Source organism: Meles meles, chromosome 17 (assembly GCF_922984935.1).
Source record: "Meles meles chromosome 17, mMelMel3.1 paternal haplotype, whole genome shotgun sequence".
Taxonomy (NCBI): Eukaryota; Metazoa; Chordata; class Mammalia; order Carnivora; family Mustelidae; genus Meles; species Meles meles.
Genome location: NC_060082.1, coordinates 1,682,033 through 1,699,711, shown reverse-complemented (window position 1 = coordinate 1,699,711; position 17,679 = coordinate 1,682,033). Strand labels below are relative to the sequence as shown.

Here is a 17,679-nt window from a genome sequence, read left to right as displayed (position 1 = left end):
GCCCGGGGCTGGGGACACAGAGCTGGGGGGAGCTGAGACAGGCCCAGGACCTTCGGAGAGCAGCTGAGGGCTGAGTGCGTGGAGCCAGGGCTCCTGGGGCCGGGGACCTACCTGGGCAGCTACCAGTGAGGGAGAAAGAGCCTCTCAGGCGGAAGCCCGCTTCTCCTGCTTCTCTTTCAGCGCCTCTGGTTGGGCGGTGATTGGGGGCACCAGGGGAAGAACTGTTGGGGCGAGGGGCTGGGACTGACGGGTGCCGTCCACCCTGCCGCAGTTCCGAACTCCGGGAGCAGCACTGTGGACGCGGCAACTTCTGCCCCTCCCGACAGCCCAGGGCCTGGGATGGGCCACGTTCCTCACCCAGGGTGGAGCTGAGACTTGCAACCCGCCTCCCCCCTGGGACGGTCTCTTCCTGACCGCCCGGCTAGGGGCTGCTAGCTCCCTGTCCAGAGCCGCGGTAAGGACCCAGGCTAGGCGGAGGCCTGCTGCAGAGACAGACAGGCGGGCTGAGGAGGCTGAGCGCAGGGCAGGATCCGGAGACAGAAGGCCCCTGAGAGGCCTCGAACACTCCCTCCCCAGGACCTACAGTCCAACCTGCCTGCAAAGGGCTTCAAGATCTGGAGGGTCTGTATGAGCGTGGGGCCCTGGTCGGCGGCTAGTGCACACTCTTCCAGGCCCAAGAGCAGAAAAGCCATCCCCCCCAACTTGGGACTGAACGACGCTGGCCTTACAGGGCCCTATATTCTTGCTGTCCAACACGACCACCACCAGCCCCCCAGCAGGCCGCCGCTCCTCCGAGATCACTCCCAAAGGTTTGCCCGTCAGGGAGCCCAACTTCCGGAAGCTCAGAGGGCAGGGCTGAGCTGGTCGCTGCGGTGCGGGTGCACCTGCTGTCAGAGGCCAAGGTGAGAGGCAGGTTCTCCCGAGCAATGCTCGCTCCATCCCACCTCCCTGGGCTCCCCCGGGGCAAGAAAGCAGTCAGCACCCACGATAGGAGTTCAAGTTTATTCTTGGAAGAAGCAAAGTCTCGCTCTCCCCGACCACCCAGAAAGGTTCCCGGGGGGCCCTGCCTTCCACGCGGCCACTGCTCTTTGCCGAGCACACTAGGAGGCGGCCACTTGGGTTAGGGGTTCCTCCAGGTACCGCACCAAGGCCTGGGCCTGCAAGAAGGGAGGAGAAGTCAGGCCGGCCCGGGGTCCGCTGCTGGAGGGACTCCCGCTGCTGAGCGCCCCCCCCCCCCCGCCCCGCTCCTGGGAGCTGGCCCACAGCATACTCCAGGAAGGCGGTGGGGTGGGAGTGGGCCCACAGGCCCAGAGGGACGGGCACATACACACCTTGGCCTTGAGCATTCCGAAGCCCACTGTCTCCTTGGCATACATACAAAGCAGAAGGTTGGCCACCCGGGTGATGGCGACACGGCCCTCCTGGTGGGGGTGACATGGAGGGACGTAAGGTTCCGCTTGGCACCCGTAGCCCGCGCTGTTCCCCAAGGGCCCCGCATCAGAGAGCCTATCATCTTCCTTCCACGCCCTGGGCACGGCAAGAGCTTCTGACAAGGGGCTCTGGCCGCAGCCCTGGACGTGGGGTCCTGAGCTCAGACTCCAGGGTCAGCACGGCCCCTGCTAACTGACCTCCCCTAGGAACCTCGACCTCGCAGAAACTTGGGTTTCTCTTCCCATGACTCCCGTCTCCTCCCAGCTGGGCAGGGTGCTAGTACACAGGACCGAGTCTGAAACTGGCCAGGGCTGTCCAGATGGATGATGTCATTATTATGGGTCCACCCCAAAGACCCCGAAAGGAACATGCAAGCAAACCCAATGTAGAGTTTTCTTTTCCCAAGTTAAAGCTTTTCGAATCGCAGGTCTGACTCTAGGGTTCGATCAGTTAAGGAGGTGGGTCAGCATGGAAAAGAGAAGTAACGGGGCACAGTGCAGGTTTCTCTTAGTTGGGGGGTGTGGGCTCTGACTTCACAGGTACTTCTTACGGCTGGGGTGCAGACAAGACGTTGGAAAGCTACTGCCCTACAGCACCAATTCAAGGTTAGGCAGCACGCGGGAGTCAACAGCAGAACCGAAATGGCATCCTTGGTTTGGACATGGGGTGAGGGTGAGGCAGGGAGCCCCAGGACAGTGGAAATCCTTTGGGAAGCGTTCATTCTGGGCCCTTTCAATTTGGTTCAGCACACTTCCACTGGGCATCTGCTGTGCGCTGGGGCCCAGGGGCAGCACTCCCTGCCTCTCTGGCCTCCCTCCCACTCACCTCCCCCATTCCCAGGCCGCTCGAGCTACATCAACTTTGTTGATCCTTGACCAGACATTAGTCCACCTCAGGGCCTTTGCATCTGCTGTTCTGTCAGAACTGTTCTTCCCCTAGACGGCCATATGGCTAGCCAACTTCCTTTAGATCTTTAATGAAGTATCTTTTCAGTGAGACTCTCGGATACGTGCCCTCCTCACTTCCGTTTCGCGTAGCATTTTCGGTATCTTACATCCTAGTGTTCTGACTCACACATATTTTATAACACACATAAAACCCTGAGCTGCCGTGAGAAGTCATGGCCGCAGTTTTGGTCCTGTTTGCTCCTCTTTCCCTAGTGCTTGCGAGAACTGCAGGGACCTCAACATCTGTCGGCTGAGCAAACCAAGGTGCATGGGACAGTTTCCGGGAAATGCACAGTCTAATGGCTACTTCCCCTTTCTGGACTGCACCTCCTCCTTCTGTAAACTGCAGGGACGGGCCTAGGGTCTGGAGACTGCTGTGCTTCCGTGAGCCTGTGTTTACATCCTTTTTCGTGACCTTCACAAGCCCGTAGGCACGAGCTCCTGTTGGGGGTATTACTGCCACGTTAGAGGCGCCGTAAGAAGTTCAGAGAGCTTCCCAGACGAACGCAGGGCTCCAGGACTGACCAGCGGCCAGCAGACACGAGAGGCCCAGGCAGACATGGGGCCCCGGCTCCCTGCTCACCACCGCACGCTGCCTGGGGTCCTGCCTACCACAGAGCTGCAGCAGACCAACTCTTAGTAGCCCTTGGAGATCCTGTCCCTGCCCCTCCAACCATCCAGGCTGGGAGCGAGGTCGCCCCACGGGGATCCCCTCGGGGGACAGGGGAGTGGCTCCCTTCTCCATACCATGCAGTCCATGAGGATGAATTTGAGATTGTCTTCATTAAACGCTTGGTTCCCGTTGCGGTCGTAGGCGGCCCAGATGTTGCTGGCGATGGCCGCGGTGACCCGGGCGTCCGTGTCCCCGTAGCCGGAGTAGGCCAGCAGGGATCCCTCGTTATTCAGCAGCCTGGCGGGCGGCGGTAAGCGACAGGGACGAGCTCGGGCGGCGAGAACGACGCCAGCGCTCTCGCCCCACCTCCCGCCGGGGCGCGTCCCGGAGGCAGGGTCCGGGCGGAGCGCGGTGCTCCCCGCGGGCCGCGGCCGCTCTGCCCCGTGCCTCCCCGAGCCTCGTCCCCAGCTCCCCTCCGCGCCCTCCGGCCGCACTCACAGCGTGCTCTGGACACCGCCGGTGTTGGCCTGGCTTAGCACCTGGGTCAGAGCCTTGGGACGCAGCATGCCTGCGGCTCCCAGGCCCGGGCCTCCGCGCCAGGCCCCGCGCTGCCTCCCGCGGACCTCCGCGGGTACCTCCCCGAGCTCCCGGCCGCTCCGGAACGCCGCGCGACCCGGAGGTCCCGGCCCGACTCCGAGGACGCGACGCAACACCGCCCCGCCGCGGGGGGCGCCGGGAGTTGTAGTTCCGTGTGGCCTCGCGGTGCACCCTGGGAACTGTAGTCCGCCTTTCCCCGGGGACCACGCGGTTGCTGGGGGGAAAAGAGCGGGAGCGAAAGGACGGGGACAGGACCGGAAGGTCGTTGAACAACCCAGTCCCGTTCCCGGCCCCCCGGGGAGAGCAGCATCCGCATGCCCGCTTGACAGTGCACGACCAGAAACCGAAAAAGCAACCCCGGTCTTTGTCAGGCACACGTCCGGTTCCTTCCCGAGCGGTTCCCTACGTCACGCACGGCCCCGCCAGACGCGCCGAGGCTCCGAAAGGCCCCGGGAACCGCGCTTAGTAGACTCGTGCGGGCCACGGCCTCCGGGGACGCGGTCGGTCCTAGAGGTGAGAGCTGGGCGGACGTCCAGACGCGGGCCAGCCCCGCCTCGGGGTCGGGAGAGGCCCGGGGCGGCGCGGCGGCGACAGGGACACTGCGTTTTGTCTCGGGGCGGCAGTGGCCGCGGAGGCTGCGGGCTGTCTCTGGGACCCCGCCCCTCCCCGCCCCGCTCCGTCGCGCCCCGCCCCCCCCCGACGAGGCCCGCCCCGCCCGGGCTGCAGTGCCCCCACCAGGCCGCCCGGGGCGCTGTGGGCGCGGCGGGTCCGGAGGGCGGCGCGGCCGCGGGCAGGGGAGGGCAGGGCCGGGGAGGGCGGAGGGCGGAGGGCGGAGGGGCGGAGGCCGGAGCAGAGCCGGCCGGGCGGCCGGGCGGGGAGGAGGAGGAGGAGGAGGAGGAGCCGGGGCGGGCTGGCGGGCGGCCGGGTGGCGGCGGCGGCGGCGGCGGCATGGCGGAGCCGAGCGGGGCCGAGGCCAGGCCCCCCATTCGGGTCACCGTCAAGACCCCCAAGGACAAGGAGGAAATTGTGATCTGCGACCGAGCCTCCGTCAAGGAGGTAGTGCGCGCGGCGCGGGCGGCGGCGGAGCGGTCTGCGGGGAGAGCGGCGGCTCCGAGGCGGCGGGCGGGGAGGGCGGGGGCCCGCGGGCTCCGGAGGGGCGGCGGGGCAGGAGCGCGGCTGCGGGCGTCCCGCGCGGGAGCTGGGGGAGCGAGGCGCGGGCGGCGGACGCCAGGCCGGGGCTCGCCTTGTGGCCTGGGCTGGGGGCGTGGCGCAGGGCGGGGAGGGGGCGCCTCGCGCTGCGGAGAGCAAGGACGCGCGGGCTGAGGGCAGCGTGCGCCCCGGGGACCGGCCGGGGGGTCGGGGGGCCGCGGCCGGCCGGCTCCGGGCTCGGCGCTGCGCCAGGGGAGCGGGCGGGGGGGGGGGGGGGCGGCCGCTAGGGCGCGGGGCGCTGGGGCAGCGCTTCCCTCGGTGCTCGTCCGTCCCACCACCTCACGCCGAGGGGGTTCCAGCGGGCCCTCGGCCCCTCCGGGGCTTGCGGTGTGCAGTAGGTGCTCAGGGAAACGTGTCGGTGGCGTGAACGAGGGGACACGGCCCGTGTCCGCCGCCCCCCCGCCCCGGGGCTGCTCCAGAATTTCTCACAGGCGGGGCGTGAGCTAGGCCGTCGGGTGGAGGGGAGCTGGCAGCCGCCTCGCGGAGCAAGTGCGCTCTGGACCGACAGGGTCCTGTTGGGGCTGGTTTGGTTGTTTCTGGGGGGAGCTGATGGATCCGGGCGGTCTGACCCTCCCAAGCCAGTCTTCGGGGCCATCACTGCCCCCTCCCCTGCCGTGGGGTGCCCGCCGGCCTCAGAGCTCCGCTGGGAATCAGCTTTAGCTCAGAGCCCTGCGTTGGGTCAAGAGCCAGGGCTATGGTGTCAGTCCCCGAGTTCCAGGCCGCCCGTGGCAAGTTACCTAACTGTGCTGATCCCCAGTTTCCTCATCCTGAAAGTGGACGTGGAACTTCTTATCTGTCTCACGGGGCAGAGACTCCGGGCTGTGAGAGATCACGGGGTCTGGGTGCGGTGATGGGCGCAGGAAGGCTGGACGGCAGGGGAACCCGGAGTCTAGAACTGAGGGCTGAAGGGAGGCAGGCCTGGGTCCAAGCCTGCGGGAGGAGTTGGGACAGAGAGACCCTTGGTCCCCGGGGACTGGGGGGAGGGGCGGAGGAGGGAGGCAGAGGGAACTGGCTGGGCCTTCTAGGGCCCTCGTCCCTGGGGTTAAGCTGAGACAGGAGCCTGTCCCTGGTCTGTCTCTTCGGTTCACAAGGGAGCTGCTTGAGGCCACTGGGTCGATGGGGCCTCGACTGCGGAGGGTCTCCCCAGATCCGAGGCAGGGTCCCTGCGGGTGGAGCCCGGGGGGCCGAGCTGTGACCTCTGCCTCTTGACCACAGTTCAAAGAGGAGATCTCCAGGAGGTTTAAGGCTCAGCAGGATCAGCTGGTCCTGATCTTCGCAGGCAAGATCCTTAAGGACGGGGACACCCTGAGCCAGCACGGCGTCAGGGACGGGCTCACTGTGCACCTGGTCATCAAGACCCCGCAGAAGTAAGTCCAGGGCGCCCGTGGGGCGGTCGGTGAAGCCTCTGCCTTCTGCTGGGGTCATGACCCAGGGTTCTGGGATCAGTCCCAAATCGGACTGCCTGCTTGGCGGGGAGCCTGCTCCTCCTTTGGCCTCTCCCCCTGCTTGTTCTCTCTCTCAAATAAATAAATAAATAAAGTGAAATAAAAGAAGTAAGTCCCCGAGAGGACCAGATCCCGCTGCCCACTGGGCCTTCTTCCCCATCAGGGCCTCACTCTCGCCTGTAGCTCCCCGAACCCGGAGGGCCATGCAGACACCCAAGAAGGCGTCTCCCGCAGAGATTACAGACAGCCCTGGGGTCTCCCCTGCAGGGGAAAGGAAGCTCACCTTCCTCTCCCCAATGCCCCAGGGCAGATGGGTGGTACCAGCTCCTCCCTCCCTATCCCCTCCCCCTGCCCCCACACCACCTGCCCCCGCCTGAGGGTGGCTTTCGAGGCTGCTAAGGTTAGGGCAGGAGATGCATGGGAAGGAAATCCTTGTCTCCCCTTGCCTGTTCACCTCAGCTAGGACTTTGTCCTCAGGGCTCAAGACCCAGCTGCTGGCGTGGGGTCCTCGCCCTCTACTCCGGACCCTGCCTCGGTGCCGTCCACCACGCCCGCCTCGCCCGCCACCCCTGCCCAGCCGTCCACCTCCGGCAGTGCGGCTTCAGATGCCGGCAGCGGTAGCCGGAGGAGCAGTGGGGGGGGCCCCTCGCCGGGGGCTGGGGAGGGAGCCCCCAGCGCTGCTGCGTCCATACTCTGTAAGCCCTCAGGGAGGAGTTCTCTATCCTGTCCGGGGCTGGGGAGTCAAGGAGAGCCAGGAGGAGGCAGGAACGTGGTCCCTGCTCCCGGGCTGATGGGGCGAGGGACCCTGGGGCCTGGGGTTCCAGACACCGGGACTTGGGTGGGGCAGGGGCGGAAACCGGCCTCCCAGGGCCTCCCGGAAGAGGGGAGCGTGGATGAGCGTTAGGAGGGAGGGACACGAGGCAGCTAGGGGTGTGGAGCGCGCCGGGTGAGGCTGTCGGAGTGGGGGGACAAGGGGGTCCAGCAGCAGCTGATCAGGGAATGTTCGTTGCCCATCCGGCAGGCCCCTGCTGGGCACCCTGTCTGCGCTGTGCCCCATGCTCAGCCTCTGCCACTAGCGAGGTCTGAGGTCTCCGTCTGGGAGGGCAGAGGGGTGGGGTGTGGGTACGGGGGTGGGGAGGACGAAGGACAGGCAAGGGGAGAGGCGAGAAGCGCAGCAGCTGGTCCCGGAGCCCTGAGCATGTGGTGCCCGGACTGCTGCGGCCCGGTGGGGGCGGGGTCTCGCAGCGGCTGGTGACCCCGGCCCCTCCCTGCAGCGGGCTTTGGGGGTATCCTGGGCCTGGGCAGCCTGGGGCTGGGCTCGGCCAACTTCATGGAGCTGCAGCAGCGGATGCAGAGGCAGCTGATGTCCAACCCCGAGATGCTGGCGCAGATCATGGAGAACCCGCTGGTCCGGGACATGATGTCCAACCCCGACCTCATGCGCCACATGATCACGGCGAACCCACAGATGCAGCAGCTCATGGAGCGGAACCCCGAGATCAGCCACATGCTCAACAACCCCGAGCTCATGAGGCAGGTGCGTGGGGGGGGGGGGGGGCGCCTCGTGGGTCCGGGCTCGTGCGCGCACCTGCCGCCCCCCACCCCCCAGCAGCCGCGTGGTGAACCCTGCAGCGGGAGGCCTCGCTTGCCGGGAACGTCCGGTCTCCGAGGCAAGTGGGCAAGGCGGGCTCATGGCTATCATGCCAGGCGGTGGGTGCCATCGCAGAGGCACCCGCGGGACCTCCCAGGAGCCCAGATGGGGCTCCCAACCCCACCCTGGGGCTCACGGTTGGCCTCTGGAGCAGGTGTCCCCAGAGCTGAGACCCAGAGGAGGAGAAAGAGGAGCGCACCCAGGGCTGAGGGACAGCAGGTGCAAGGGCATGAGGGCGCTCAGGAAGCCCCGGGGCTGGCCAGGGCTGGAGACAGCCGGAGACCCCGCAGACGCAGTGTCGTGTTGGCCTTTGGGAGCTGCGACTCACCACCCAGCGCAGCGAGGGACAAGGACAGATGCTGGCGGCAGGGCTGTGGGCACCGGGGCTGGCTTCACCAAAGAGAAGTTCCTTCAGAGCGAGGATTCAAAGGTGTTTTCTTCACCGTCTAGAGCAGCGCCTGGTGCGCGGAAGTGCCCGGGCAAACACCGAGCGAGGGCAGGAATCACAGGACCAGGAGTCAGGGTCCCATCGTGGACATGAAGCTGTCGCAGGCAGGCAGGTGCAGAGCGGGCTTGGGAGTCAGGACAGGCAGGCATCTCCAGTCCGAGGGTCCACACCACAGTGTGCAGTTACCGGCGTCACGGGCCGCTTGTCTCCTGGCCGACACGGGCAGCCCTTAACTGACACTGAGCCTTGTTGGCTCCAGAGAGAAAGCCCCCATCCTCGGGTTTCGTGTGGTCCGGCCAGCCTGAAACCCCAGGCCAGTGTGGGAGGGTGTGGGGAGCACCGTCCTGGCTTGAACGCCTTCCCTCCCCGGCTCGTGGTCATTGGCAGGAACCACAGTTCAGTCTCGGGCAGAGAGACCCGCCTGGCCCGGAGACCTGGTTCCGCCACTCCCTGGCTCCATGTCCCCAGTGAGTCTCAGCCTGTTTCCTCATCTGCAGAATAGGGACAGGAATGTCTCGTTGGGACGAGTGCTGTGGGGATGCCACGACTTTGGTCGTGTACGTGGCTGTGCCTGGTGTCTGAGTGCAGTGGGTGCTCAGTAGCTGTTGGTGTCCTCTGCTGCCTCCTCGTCCCTCTCGTGTCCTTTCTTACTCAGCTTGCCCGTCTGATGCAGGACCCCCCGTGCCGGGGCCCACCCTCGTCCAAGCTTGGTAGGTCCCTGGTGCTAGGATTCTTCCTGTCTCTCCCTTCCCCACCAGACCATGGAGCTTGCTCGGAACCCAGCCATGATGCAGGAAATGATGCGGAACCAGGACCGGGCCCTGAGCAACCTGGAGAGCATCCCCGGGGGGTACAACGCCCTCCGCCGCATGTACACAGACATCCAAGAGCCGATGTTCAGTGCTGCCCGGGAACAGGTGGGGCCGGGGGCCGGGCTGGGGTGGGGGGGCTGCTGCGGCTCAGGAGTCCCTGCCCCGGCCCAGGCCAGCCTGGGGTGACGTCTGCTCCAGCCCTCCGAGAGTGGGCCTGGGCTTGGAGCACTTCCGCAGCATAGGCGGGGACGGTCCAGCCTGGTGAGGAGCCGAGGCGGTGGGGCGGCCAGTCGCAGAACTCCCGAGGGGTCGGACCGTTGCGTGCGCCAGGGGCCCAGAGGTCACGAGGCAGACGTGGGGTGGGACAGCCGAGCCCGGCACAGTGTGTCTCCTGTGTGGCCCATGGGTCGCCTGTGTCAGCATCAGCCCGGGGGCCTCTCCATCAGGAGCCTCCTGGCCCCTTCTTTGAGCTCTGTATTGGTTCAGTCTCTGGGACCAGGCTTGGGAAGATGCGCTTTTGAAAGTGCCTTAAGAATTCTCCCAAGTGCAGGAAAGAACACGGCGTTCTCTTGTGTCCATGCTGCCCTCGTGCTGACGTGTGCAGCCTCCTAAGAGCTTTGGCTCTTTTTAAGTGTAGTTTACGCTAAGTGTGTTACACATTTGTACACATCCAAGTTCCGAAGTGACACAGAGTCAACCAAAGGGGTCCTTCTGTTTCCATGTCCCGGCCACCTCTTGTCCACCCCGGAGGCATCTGATGTTAGTATTTTTTTAGTTTCCTGGACGTGTTTAGTATCTGCAAATAAGACGTTCCAGGTAGAGTCGCAGCCTTCAGGTACCCCTGCCCCGTTTTACCCTTTTCCATCTCTAGAGCGAACTGGCTCCAGGAAGTTTATCATTTTCCTTCTTTGATGGCCTGTGTTTGTAGCCGTGAATAACCCAGAGCATTGATCTGCATGTTTTTAACCTCACAGAAGTGGTGTCCTGCTCTTCGTCTCGTTTCTAACTTGCTTTTTCAAAACGTTTAAAAAATGTCTTTCTGGAGAGTCATACAGCTTCGGAAAGGTACACCTGTTGTAAGTGTGCGGCTTGATGGAGTTTCACACGCTCAACGTCCCCTACCCCGTGCCCGAACCTGTGCCCAGGTGGGAGGGTGGGGGTCCCACGTTACCTTCTCCTGGGGGAAGAGAAGGGCCCCGGATCTTTGCGGTTCGTGGTTTCCCAACAGACTTCCTTGCCCACGCCGCCCCCGGCCCGCGGCACATCTCCACAGGTCAGTGTGCGTCTTGCTGACTGTCCGGGATTCCACTGGCCTGTCGGTCCCTACAGCGATCCCACAGTCTTCACTAAGTCCGGGTTCCCCCGTAGAGTAACCCCCCGCCTTACTCTCCAGCGTCTTCTTGGTTATTCTTGGCATCGCTCTTTCAAATTTAGAAAGTGCATATAGGGATCAATTAGGAGTCTTTTCAACAAATTTCTTCCTAAGGTTTTTCTTATTTACTTGAGAGAGAGAGAGAGCGCATGAGAGGGAGGAGGGTCAGAGGGGGAAGCAGACTCCCCACCGAGCAGAGAGCCTGATGCGGGACTCGATCCCAGGACCTTGGGATCCTGACCTGAGCTGAAGGCAGATGCTTAATCAACTGAGCCACCCATGCGCCCCTTAAAGAATTTATTTTAATAAAAAGTTACATAAAGAAAAAAAGGAACTTATTTATTTGAAATAACACGTAAGTTAATTTAAAATGTTCATAAGAGTAATGCGTGCACATGGTTAAAAAAAAACCCCGGTAGCTGAGAAAGGCTTCGGGCAAGCACTCTGGCTCGTTCTGACGCACACCAGGCCGTGGGAGCCCCAGGGGAGAGTGGAGAGCGGAGAGCCGGCGTCCGTCCGCAAACCGGGCTTCGGGCGCTCGCCCCCGTTCCTAGTGGTGCCGGCTCGGGGCCTTCCCTTCCTGAGACTTAGCTTCCCCGTCTGCGGGCTGGAGGCAACGTAGTAGAGCAAAGGTTCTCGATCTTTGGGGCCTTGGACCACCTTAGACGCTTAAGAACCGCTGGCAACCCAAAGAGCTTCTGTTTCTGTGGATTAGAGCTGTCCCTCTTCCCTGCATCTGAATTACAGCTGGGAAACGCAAGGAAGGTGTAGTAATTGGTTTTAAGAGTCTCATGCTCTACCGACTGAGCTAGCCGGGCAGCTAGTAATTGGTTTTAAAATAAGAGGAAATCCGTTGGGGCGCCTGGGTGGCTCAGTGGGTTAAGCCGCTGCCTTCGGCTCAGGTCATGATCTCAGGGTCCTGGGATCGAGTCCCGCATCGGGCTCTCTGCTCAGCAGGGAACCTGCTTCCTCCTCTCTCCCTCTCTCTACCTGCCTCTTTAATCTACTTGTGATCTCTCTCTGTCAAATAAATAAATAAAATCTTTAAAAAAAAAAAAAAAAAAAAAAAAAAAGAGGAAATCCGCTACACGTTAACATAAACGGCATAATCTTCTAAAAAAATAACTTCGTTTTCCTAAACAGCACGTGAGCGGAGCATGGCCTTGCTTTAACGTTTGCCGACGTCTTTAAGGTCTGGCTTTACCGCCGGCCCGCTGGACTCCCAGCTAGGCTTCAGCATTCAGGCTCTTGCAATGTCCCATGTCACGGAGCCTCTGGAAAAGGCCACTGAGCAGTCAGGAAGACAACAAAAGGGAAGCAAAGCAAACCATGCCCCAGAACTATACAAAGCCGTGCGTGGGCCCCAGGACCACACTTGGAGAGCTGGTGTACCGGAGGGCTGCTGCCTCCGTTAGAGTAAATGTGCCAGGCGCAGGGCGGGTGCTCCGGAAATGGCGCTGTTACTGCTGGAGGGAGCTTGGAAAGGGGTTCGGTCCCTAGAGCGTACCGGAACCCAGCCATGGTGGGCGCAGGGCACCAGGACAGGACGGCGGGAGCAGGGACAGAGCCTCGGGGTCGTGCGTGGGCCTGGGCCCGTTGTCAGCAGGCGTCTGGTCAGACCGAGGAGGCATGGCTCAGGGCTGGGGTCCTGGTGAGCTCTGCTCCCCGTGACCCACTTTGAATAAGCAGGAAGCCCCACGGTGAGGAGGGCCTGACATTGCTCAGTGCCTCCTGCTTAGGTGCGGCCCACCCAGACCCTCCAGAGAGGGAGCCTGAGCAGGGGCATAGGGGGCATAGGGTGCAGACACCCCCGCACAGGGCTCTTTCCCGGGTGCAGTGGACCCGGAGGGAAGGACTTCCGGGGCTGCCTCAGGCAGCGCACCGTCTGATGGGGAGCAGACCCCCGGGGCGGTGGTACAGCGGGGAGCCTGGTGCCGAGGGCCTGTTGAGCTGAAGGAGGCCGAGGAGGAGGAAGCGGTGTGGGAAGCAGCGGGGGGGCAGGGTGAGCTCAGCCAGAGATGGGCTTGTGGCCCTCGGGGGATGGAAAGCCACTTAGGGGCCCCGATGGAGGGGGTCGGATTCTGGGGAGTGGGTGCTAGAGCAAGATGGCTGGAAAAGGGGAAGCCTGGAGGCCGATCTGGGCTGCGCTGGGGCAGCTTCCCTCAAGCCAACAGTTATGTCAGGGGAAGGTACAAAGAGGAGCCTGTCTCTGCCCCTTGAGAGCTAAGGAAGACAGATACGTTGTCACGCAATGGGAAGGGTGTGTGTGGAGTCCCACGGGGCGCAGAGGAGACTCGAAACCAAATGTTTAGAGCCACTGGGAGGGGCGGCAAGTTTCCAGTTATCTGTTGTGACCCGGTCGCCAGCACTGGCCAGCTCCTGCCCTGCAGGATGAGGGGGTAGCGGCCCATTGTGAGCTGCTCTCGGGGGTCTCAGGCCCCTGACCCTTTTCCAGGGAGGGGAGGCTGTTAGGTGAGAGGGCGCAGAGGGCCTGGCCCTAACCCCTGGTTTGTTTCAGTCCTTAACCCAGAACCTTTCCCTCCTCCCAGTTTGGCAACAATCCCTTCTCTTCCCTGGCCGGGAACTCCGACAGCTCGTCCTCCCAGCCTCTGCGGACTGAGAACCGAGAACCCCTCCCTAACCCCTGGAGCCCCTCACCCCCCACCTCCCAGGCCCCCGGGTCCGGGGGGGAGGGCACCGGAGGACCGGGGACCAGCCAGGTGCACCCGACAGTCTCGAACCCCTTTGGGATCAATGCGGCTAGCCTGGGGTCAGGTATGTGCTGGGGGGAAGGAGTTTAGTGGGCTCATCAGGGTGGTCCCTCTGCCCCAGGACTCTGGGGCTCACACTGCCCCAGAATATGAAGACAGGTGAGACTGTATTGAAGCCACGGAGGGGGCTCTGCAGCTCAGAGGACGTGGGGTCGTGTGGGCTATGTCTCCTGTCCCTGGGAGCAGCCTGAGTGATGGCTCACCTCCTAAGTTCTTACAGCCCCTGCTGGAGCTGTCCAGCGTCAGTGGGTCGGACTGGGGAGGAGCTTGCGGGGGAGGACTCAGGGCACACGTGGTGCAGGCAGGTGTGAGGCTCAGGGAGAGGGATGTGCAGAGCCGCATGGAAGGGGGGGTTACGCACTGTACAACCATTGGGGATGCCCCATGTATCGGACTATATGAGAACAGGGGTATCTTTGGTAGATGCCCTGATTTCTCTGTGCCCTGGGCCGGGGGCGGGCAGGTACCTTGATCTGAAAGTCCCTTTCCCTCTGTGTGCTTTAGCTCCCTTGTTTGTAAAATCAGGGATTTGAACCTGATCCATTGCTTTAAAATTGTACTCCAGTCCTGGGGTGCCTGGGCCAACCCCGGGAGAAGGAAGGACCGAGTGGGAGGGGCTCCAGCCATCCTGCCGGGCTCTGAGCAGACCGTTGGCCTACTTGGTTTTGGAGTGAGATCTGGTTTGAGGAAAGGCTTCTGGCACTCAGACAAGCCTGCAAACCGCGAATCTAGGTGGCCTCTGTCAGACCCTTTCCAACCCTGACGTAGAGCCTGGGGCAGGAGCAGTCGGCGGGGAGCATGAATGAGAGAGATCCAGTTTCCAGCCGGGAGGAGGGACCCGCGCCCCTGTACTTGGGGGCCCGTGTTAGCGCTGCCCCCTGAGCCGCGCAACCGGGCAGCATTACCGGGAGGGAGATGGAAGGGCGGCACCGGTTTCCATCCGGACCCCTTCTCTCCTGTCGCGTTGTTTTCCTCTGTGTGCCAGGGGTGTTCAACAGCCCAGAGATGCAGGCTCTGCTCCAGCAGATCTCTGAGAACCCCCAGCTGATGCAGAACGTGATCTCGGCTCCCTACATGCGTGCCATGATGCAGACGCTGGCCCAGAACCCCGATTTCGCTGCTCAGGTATGCAGCTGCCCTGAGGGGTCGCCGGGGGCAGTGGCTCTCGCTGGGCAGCTCGGTCCAGAGTCGGCCGCGGGGCGTGGGTCTCAGGCCCACACGGAACCTCCCGGTTTCTTGGCTCGCCAGCGCTCTCGGCAGCAGCTCCTCCCTCCCGGAGCTGTGCAGGCTCGGGGAGTTCTTAGAAGTGCCCAGAAGGGGCATGGCGCAGTGAGCACCACCAACTTGCGGACGCTGCCATCAGCGCCCAGCGTGGGGCTGAGCGCCTGGGCTCGCCGCCCGGAGTGTGCCTCTGGGGTACGCTGAGACCCGCACTTGCCACAGGGGTCAGACTGCGGGGGGAGACGGGGCTGTGGGGGCTCTCTGGGCGGACGGGCCCGGCCTCCCTGCTGCCTTCACCCCTGCAGATGATGGTGAATGTGCCGCTCTTTGCGGGGAACCCCCAGCTCCAGGAGCAGCTCCGCCTGCAGCTCCCCGTCTTCCTCCAGCAGGTGAGTGAGGCCCAGAGCGCGGGCCTGGAGGGCGGGGCAGAGCTCTGGCCTCGGCGCGCAGGTGGCCTCCACGTCCATCAGGCCACCTCCCACGGCCTTCCCGTGCCTGTTTCCCACCAGATGCAGAACCCGGAGTCCCTGTCTGTCCTCACCAACCCCCGCGCCATGCAGGCCCTGCTGCAGATCCAGCAGGGCCTGCAGACCTTGCAGACCGAGGCCCCTGGGCTGGTACCCAGGTAAGGGGGCACCCTGGGGAGGGGGGCAGCAAGGTTCGGGCTCCTCCTCGCTTCCCCCTCCCCTGGCGCGCCTCGCAGCCACCGTGGTCTGCTCTCCCGTCCCCGCCTCTTCCCTCTGGACCTCACGTGCCTGTCCCCGTCCCAGAGGCTGCCTCCCACCTCTTGGTCTCTCCTGCCTGCAGCCTTGGCTCCTTCGGGATGTCCCGGACCCCAGCCCCCCCAGCAGGCAGCAACACCGGGTCCGCACCCGAGGCCCCCACCTCTTCGGCCGCGCCCCCTGCCACCTCTTCTCCAGCGGGGGCCCCCAGCGCTCAGCGGCATCTCGTGCAGCAGATGGTCCAGCTCTTGGCTGGGGGAGGGGGCTCGCAGGTAGGGGCAGTGGGCCGCACGGGGGGCGGGGCGGCGGGAAGGAGGCTGTGGAGGATTTGCAGTCAGCCGGCAGCCCTCAGGCTCTGGTCGGCCACCCGCTGGCCTCCGATGGGTTGCTGCCTTCCCCGTGTTCAGTTCCTACTGCCATGACTTGCGGCTGAGACTAGTGACTGTCCCTCCGGGCTGCCACACACCGTTCCGAGCACCTTCTGCGGGAGGGCGTGTTTGCTCCGTGTCAGGAAGCTGCTCTCCCAGTCACGAGAGAGAAACGGGCCCAGAGAGGCCAGGTGGCTAGCTCAGAGTCACACAGCCAGTCAGTCGGTGACGGAGCCGAGATTCCGCCCGAGGCACGCCGGTTCCGGGCGTGAGCGCCAACCGCGGTGGTGTCCCAGCACCGGCGCGGCCGTCGGGGGCTCTCGGGGAGCGCAGCCACCTCCAGCGCCGGGGCCAGGGAGGAAGCTTCTGGGGGACAAGGTCGCGAGAGCCCTGGGGCGCCAAGTCAAGGCCCGGGCATCGGCTGGGGAGTCGGGTTGACCCTGGGTGAGGCCCTTCTTTTTCTGGCCTCCGTGCCTCCCCTGGGAGAAGCCCTTCAGCAGAACCGCCCGCGAGCCCAGCTCCGTAGCAGGCTCTTGCTGCAGAGCCCGCGGGAGGCCGGTGCCCAGAGTCCCCGGGGCCCGGCCTGCGGCGGGGGACGGCACAGAACACCGCCAAGGTTCTCGCATGTTTCCCGTGGGGGTGCCGTCGTCCGTCAGAGGCCGGTGGGCTCCCAGGTCAAGATCCAGGCTCCTCCCGCCTCCGTGTCCTGCAGGGAAGCACTTCCGGATGTTGACAGGAGGTCCACAGTGAAAAGCCTTCGCTTTTGTAAATACATGTATTTGTCGATTGGCTGAGCAAGACCCAACGGGTTCTTTCTTACCCGGACCCTTCTCCGGCCTCTTCCCTGGCTCCGTGTGGACGCGGCCGGGGTTGGCTGCGTTTGGCTTCCAGAACCCCGCGAACGTGTCCCGAGCACTGAGGGGAAGCGGTCAGGAACGTGGGCTGATGAGTTGGACGTGAGACACGCCCCACCTTCTATCCCATGGTCATTCAGTGGCCTGGGGTGCGGGCTCCTTGGCCCCTGTTGGCCGATCAGCCCTCCCTGCCCACTGGTTGACCCTGAGGACATGTGAGATGACTTCTTGCTCCCCCTCCCTTGGCCCGGGGGGCGGGTCCCATGTCTCCCTCATGAGACCTGTCCCCTCCAGGTACAGACACCAGAAGTGCGGTTCCAGCAGCAGCTCGAACAGCTCAACTCCATGGGCTTCATCAACCGTGAGGCCAACCTGCAGGCCCTCATTGCCACGGGAGGGGACGTCAACGCAGCCATCGAGAGACTCCTGGGCTCGCAGCTCTCCTAACCGCGTGCCTGCGTCTCCCGCCTCTCCCCTTCCCGGGCGCCAGCCCCTGCCCTCTGTGCCTGCCGTCCCCATCTCTCCCCGTCCTCTCCAGAAAGGAGGTTGGCTTCAGGGCCGCGGGCCTGGCCCCGGAGCTCTGACGATTCTGGTTTTACTTGCACATCTATGGAGTCTTCTGTCCAGGTCCTGCAGGGCCGCGGGCCTGTTTTCACAGTGTCACGGCCCGGTCCCCGCTGCAGGGCCCTCGTGCAGCCTGCAGACGCCCCGGGGGTGGGACAGGGATGGGATCGTCTCGGGGCCTACAAGGGCTTGTACGGATGCTCGTGGGGACTCCTGCTTCCTCCGCCCCCTCCTCCCACCGGCGGCCTGACCCAAGCCGGGGTCGCAGGCTCTTGGCCTCCTCACCCCCGCCCTGGTCCCTCATCCAGGCTTTGCTGGGATGTCCCAAGAGAGGAAGCAGCCTGTCCTCCCTGTCTGAAGGGGGAGGCGACTGCCCTCTCTGTACAAGGAGCTAACAAGCCCCGGACCAGCCCCATGGAGATCCGCCGGAGGAAGGGAAGGGGGGACCGACCGAATCAACAGCTCAGAAGTTAGACTTGACGCTTGGGGCCAGAAGCCCTGCAGCCGCTCCGGGTGGGAGAGTGTGGGCTCGGGCCGGGCAGAGGGGCCTGGAGATGCTAACAGAGCCGCAGCTGGGGGAAGGGGCTCCTCCCGGCTCCCGCAGGGCCCGCCAGTGTCCCCGCGTACCGCGGGTTGGAGCCCCCCCCGAAAGAT

At 64.2% G+C, this 17,679-nt stretch overlaps 2 protein-coding genes across 3 annotated transcripts; one reads left to right on the top strand and one right to left on the bottom strand.

Moving 5' to 3' along the window:
• Positions 1 to 983: 983 nt before the first annotated feature.
• LAMTOR2 (late endosomal/lysosomal adaptor, MAPK and MTOR activator 2) lies at positions 984 to 3,627 on the bottom strand. Its single transcript, XM_045982168.1, has 4 exons — positions 3,490 to 3,627; positions 3,126 to 3,288; positions 1,332 to 1,421; positions 984 to 1,157 (listed from the first exon to the last, which is right to left on the bottom strand). Exons 1-4 carry the CDS (start codon positions 3,555 to 3,557, stop codon positions 1,101 to 1,103), a joined length of 378 nt encoding a protein of 125 aa, XP_045838124.1. The 5' UTR covers positions 3,558 to 3,627; the 3' UTR covers positions 984 to 1,100.
• UBQLN4 (ubiquilin 4) lies at positions 3,556 to 17,291 on the top strand. 2 transcript variants are annotated; one of them, XM_045982165.1, is made up of 11 exons: positions 3,556 to 4,101; positions 6,013 to 6,164; positions 6,720 to 6,937; positions 7,517 to 7,779; positions 9,100 to 9,258; positions 13,075 to 13,300; positions 14,282 to 14,421; positions 14,823 to 14,906; positions 15,027 to 15,142; positions 15,325 to 15,511; positions 16,756 to 17,291. In XM_045982165.1, exons 1-11 carry the CDS (start codon positions 3,556 to 3,558, stop codon positions 16,906 to 16,908), a joined length of 2,244 nt encoding a protein of 747 aa, XP_045838121.1. In that variant the 3' UTR covers positions 16,909 to 17,291. The 2 variants fall into 2 exon arrangements, with proteins under 2 accessions (XP_045838121.1, XP_045838122.1); XM_045982166.1 differs by lacking the exon at positions 3,556 to 4,101 and adding an exon at positions 4,481 to 4,644.
• Positions 17,292 to 17,679: the final 388 nt, after the last annotated feature.

Coding starts and splice junctions, on each gene's coding strand:
- LAMTOR2 (XM_045982168.1), bottom strand. CDS start 3,557: ATGCTGCGTCCCAAGGCTCTGACCCAGGTGCTAAGCCAGGCCAACACC. Junction 3,289..3,489: donor GGCGGTGTCCAGAGCACGCT/GTGAGTGCGGCC, acceptor GCCGCCCGCCAG/GCTGCTGAATAACGAGGGAT. Junction 1,158..1,331: donor TCGGAATGCTCAAGGCCAAG/GTGTGTATGTGC, acceptor CCCTTCTTGCAG/GCCCAGGCCTTGGTGCGGTA.
- UBQLN4 (XM_045982165.1), top strand. CDS start 3,556: ATGCCTGCGGCTCCCAGGCCCGGGCCTCCGCGCCAGGCCCCGCGCTGC. Junction 6,938..7,516: donor CGCTGCTGCGTCCATACTCT/GTAAGCCCTCAG, acceptor CCCTCCCTGCAG/CGGGCTTTGGGGGTATCCTG. Junction 14,907..15,026: donor TCCCCGTCTTCCTCCAGCAG/GTGAGTGAGGCC, acceptor GTTTCCCACCAG/ATGCAGAACCCGGAGTCCCT.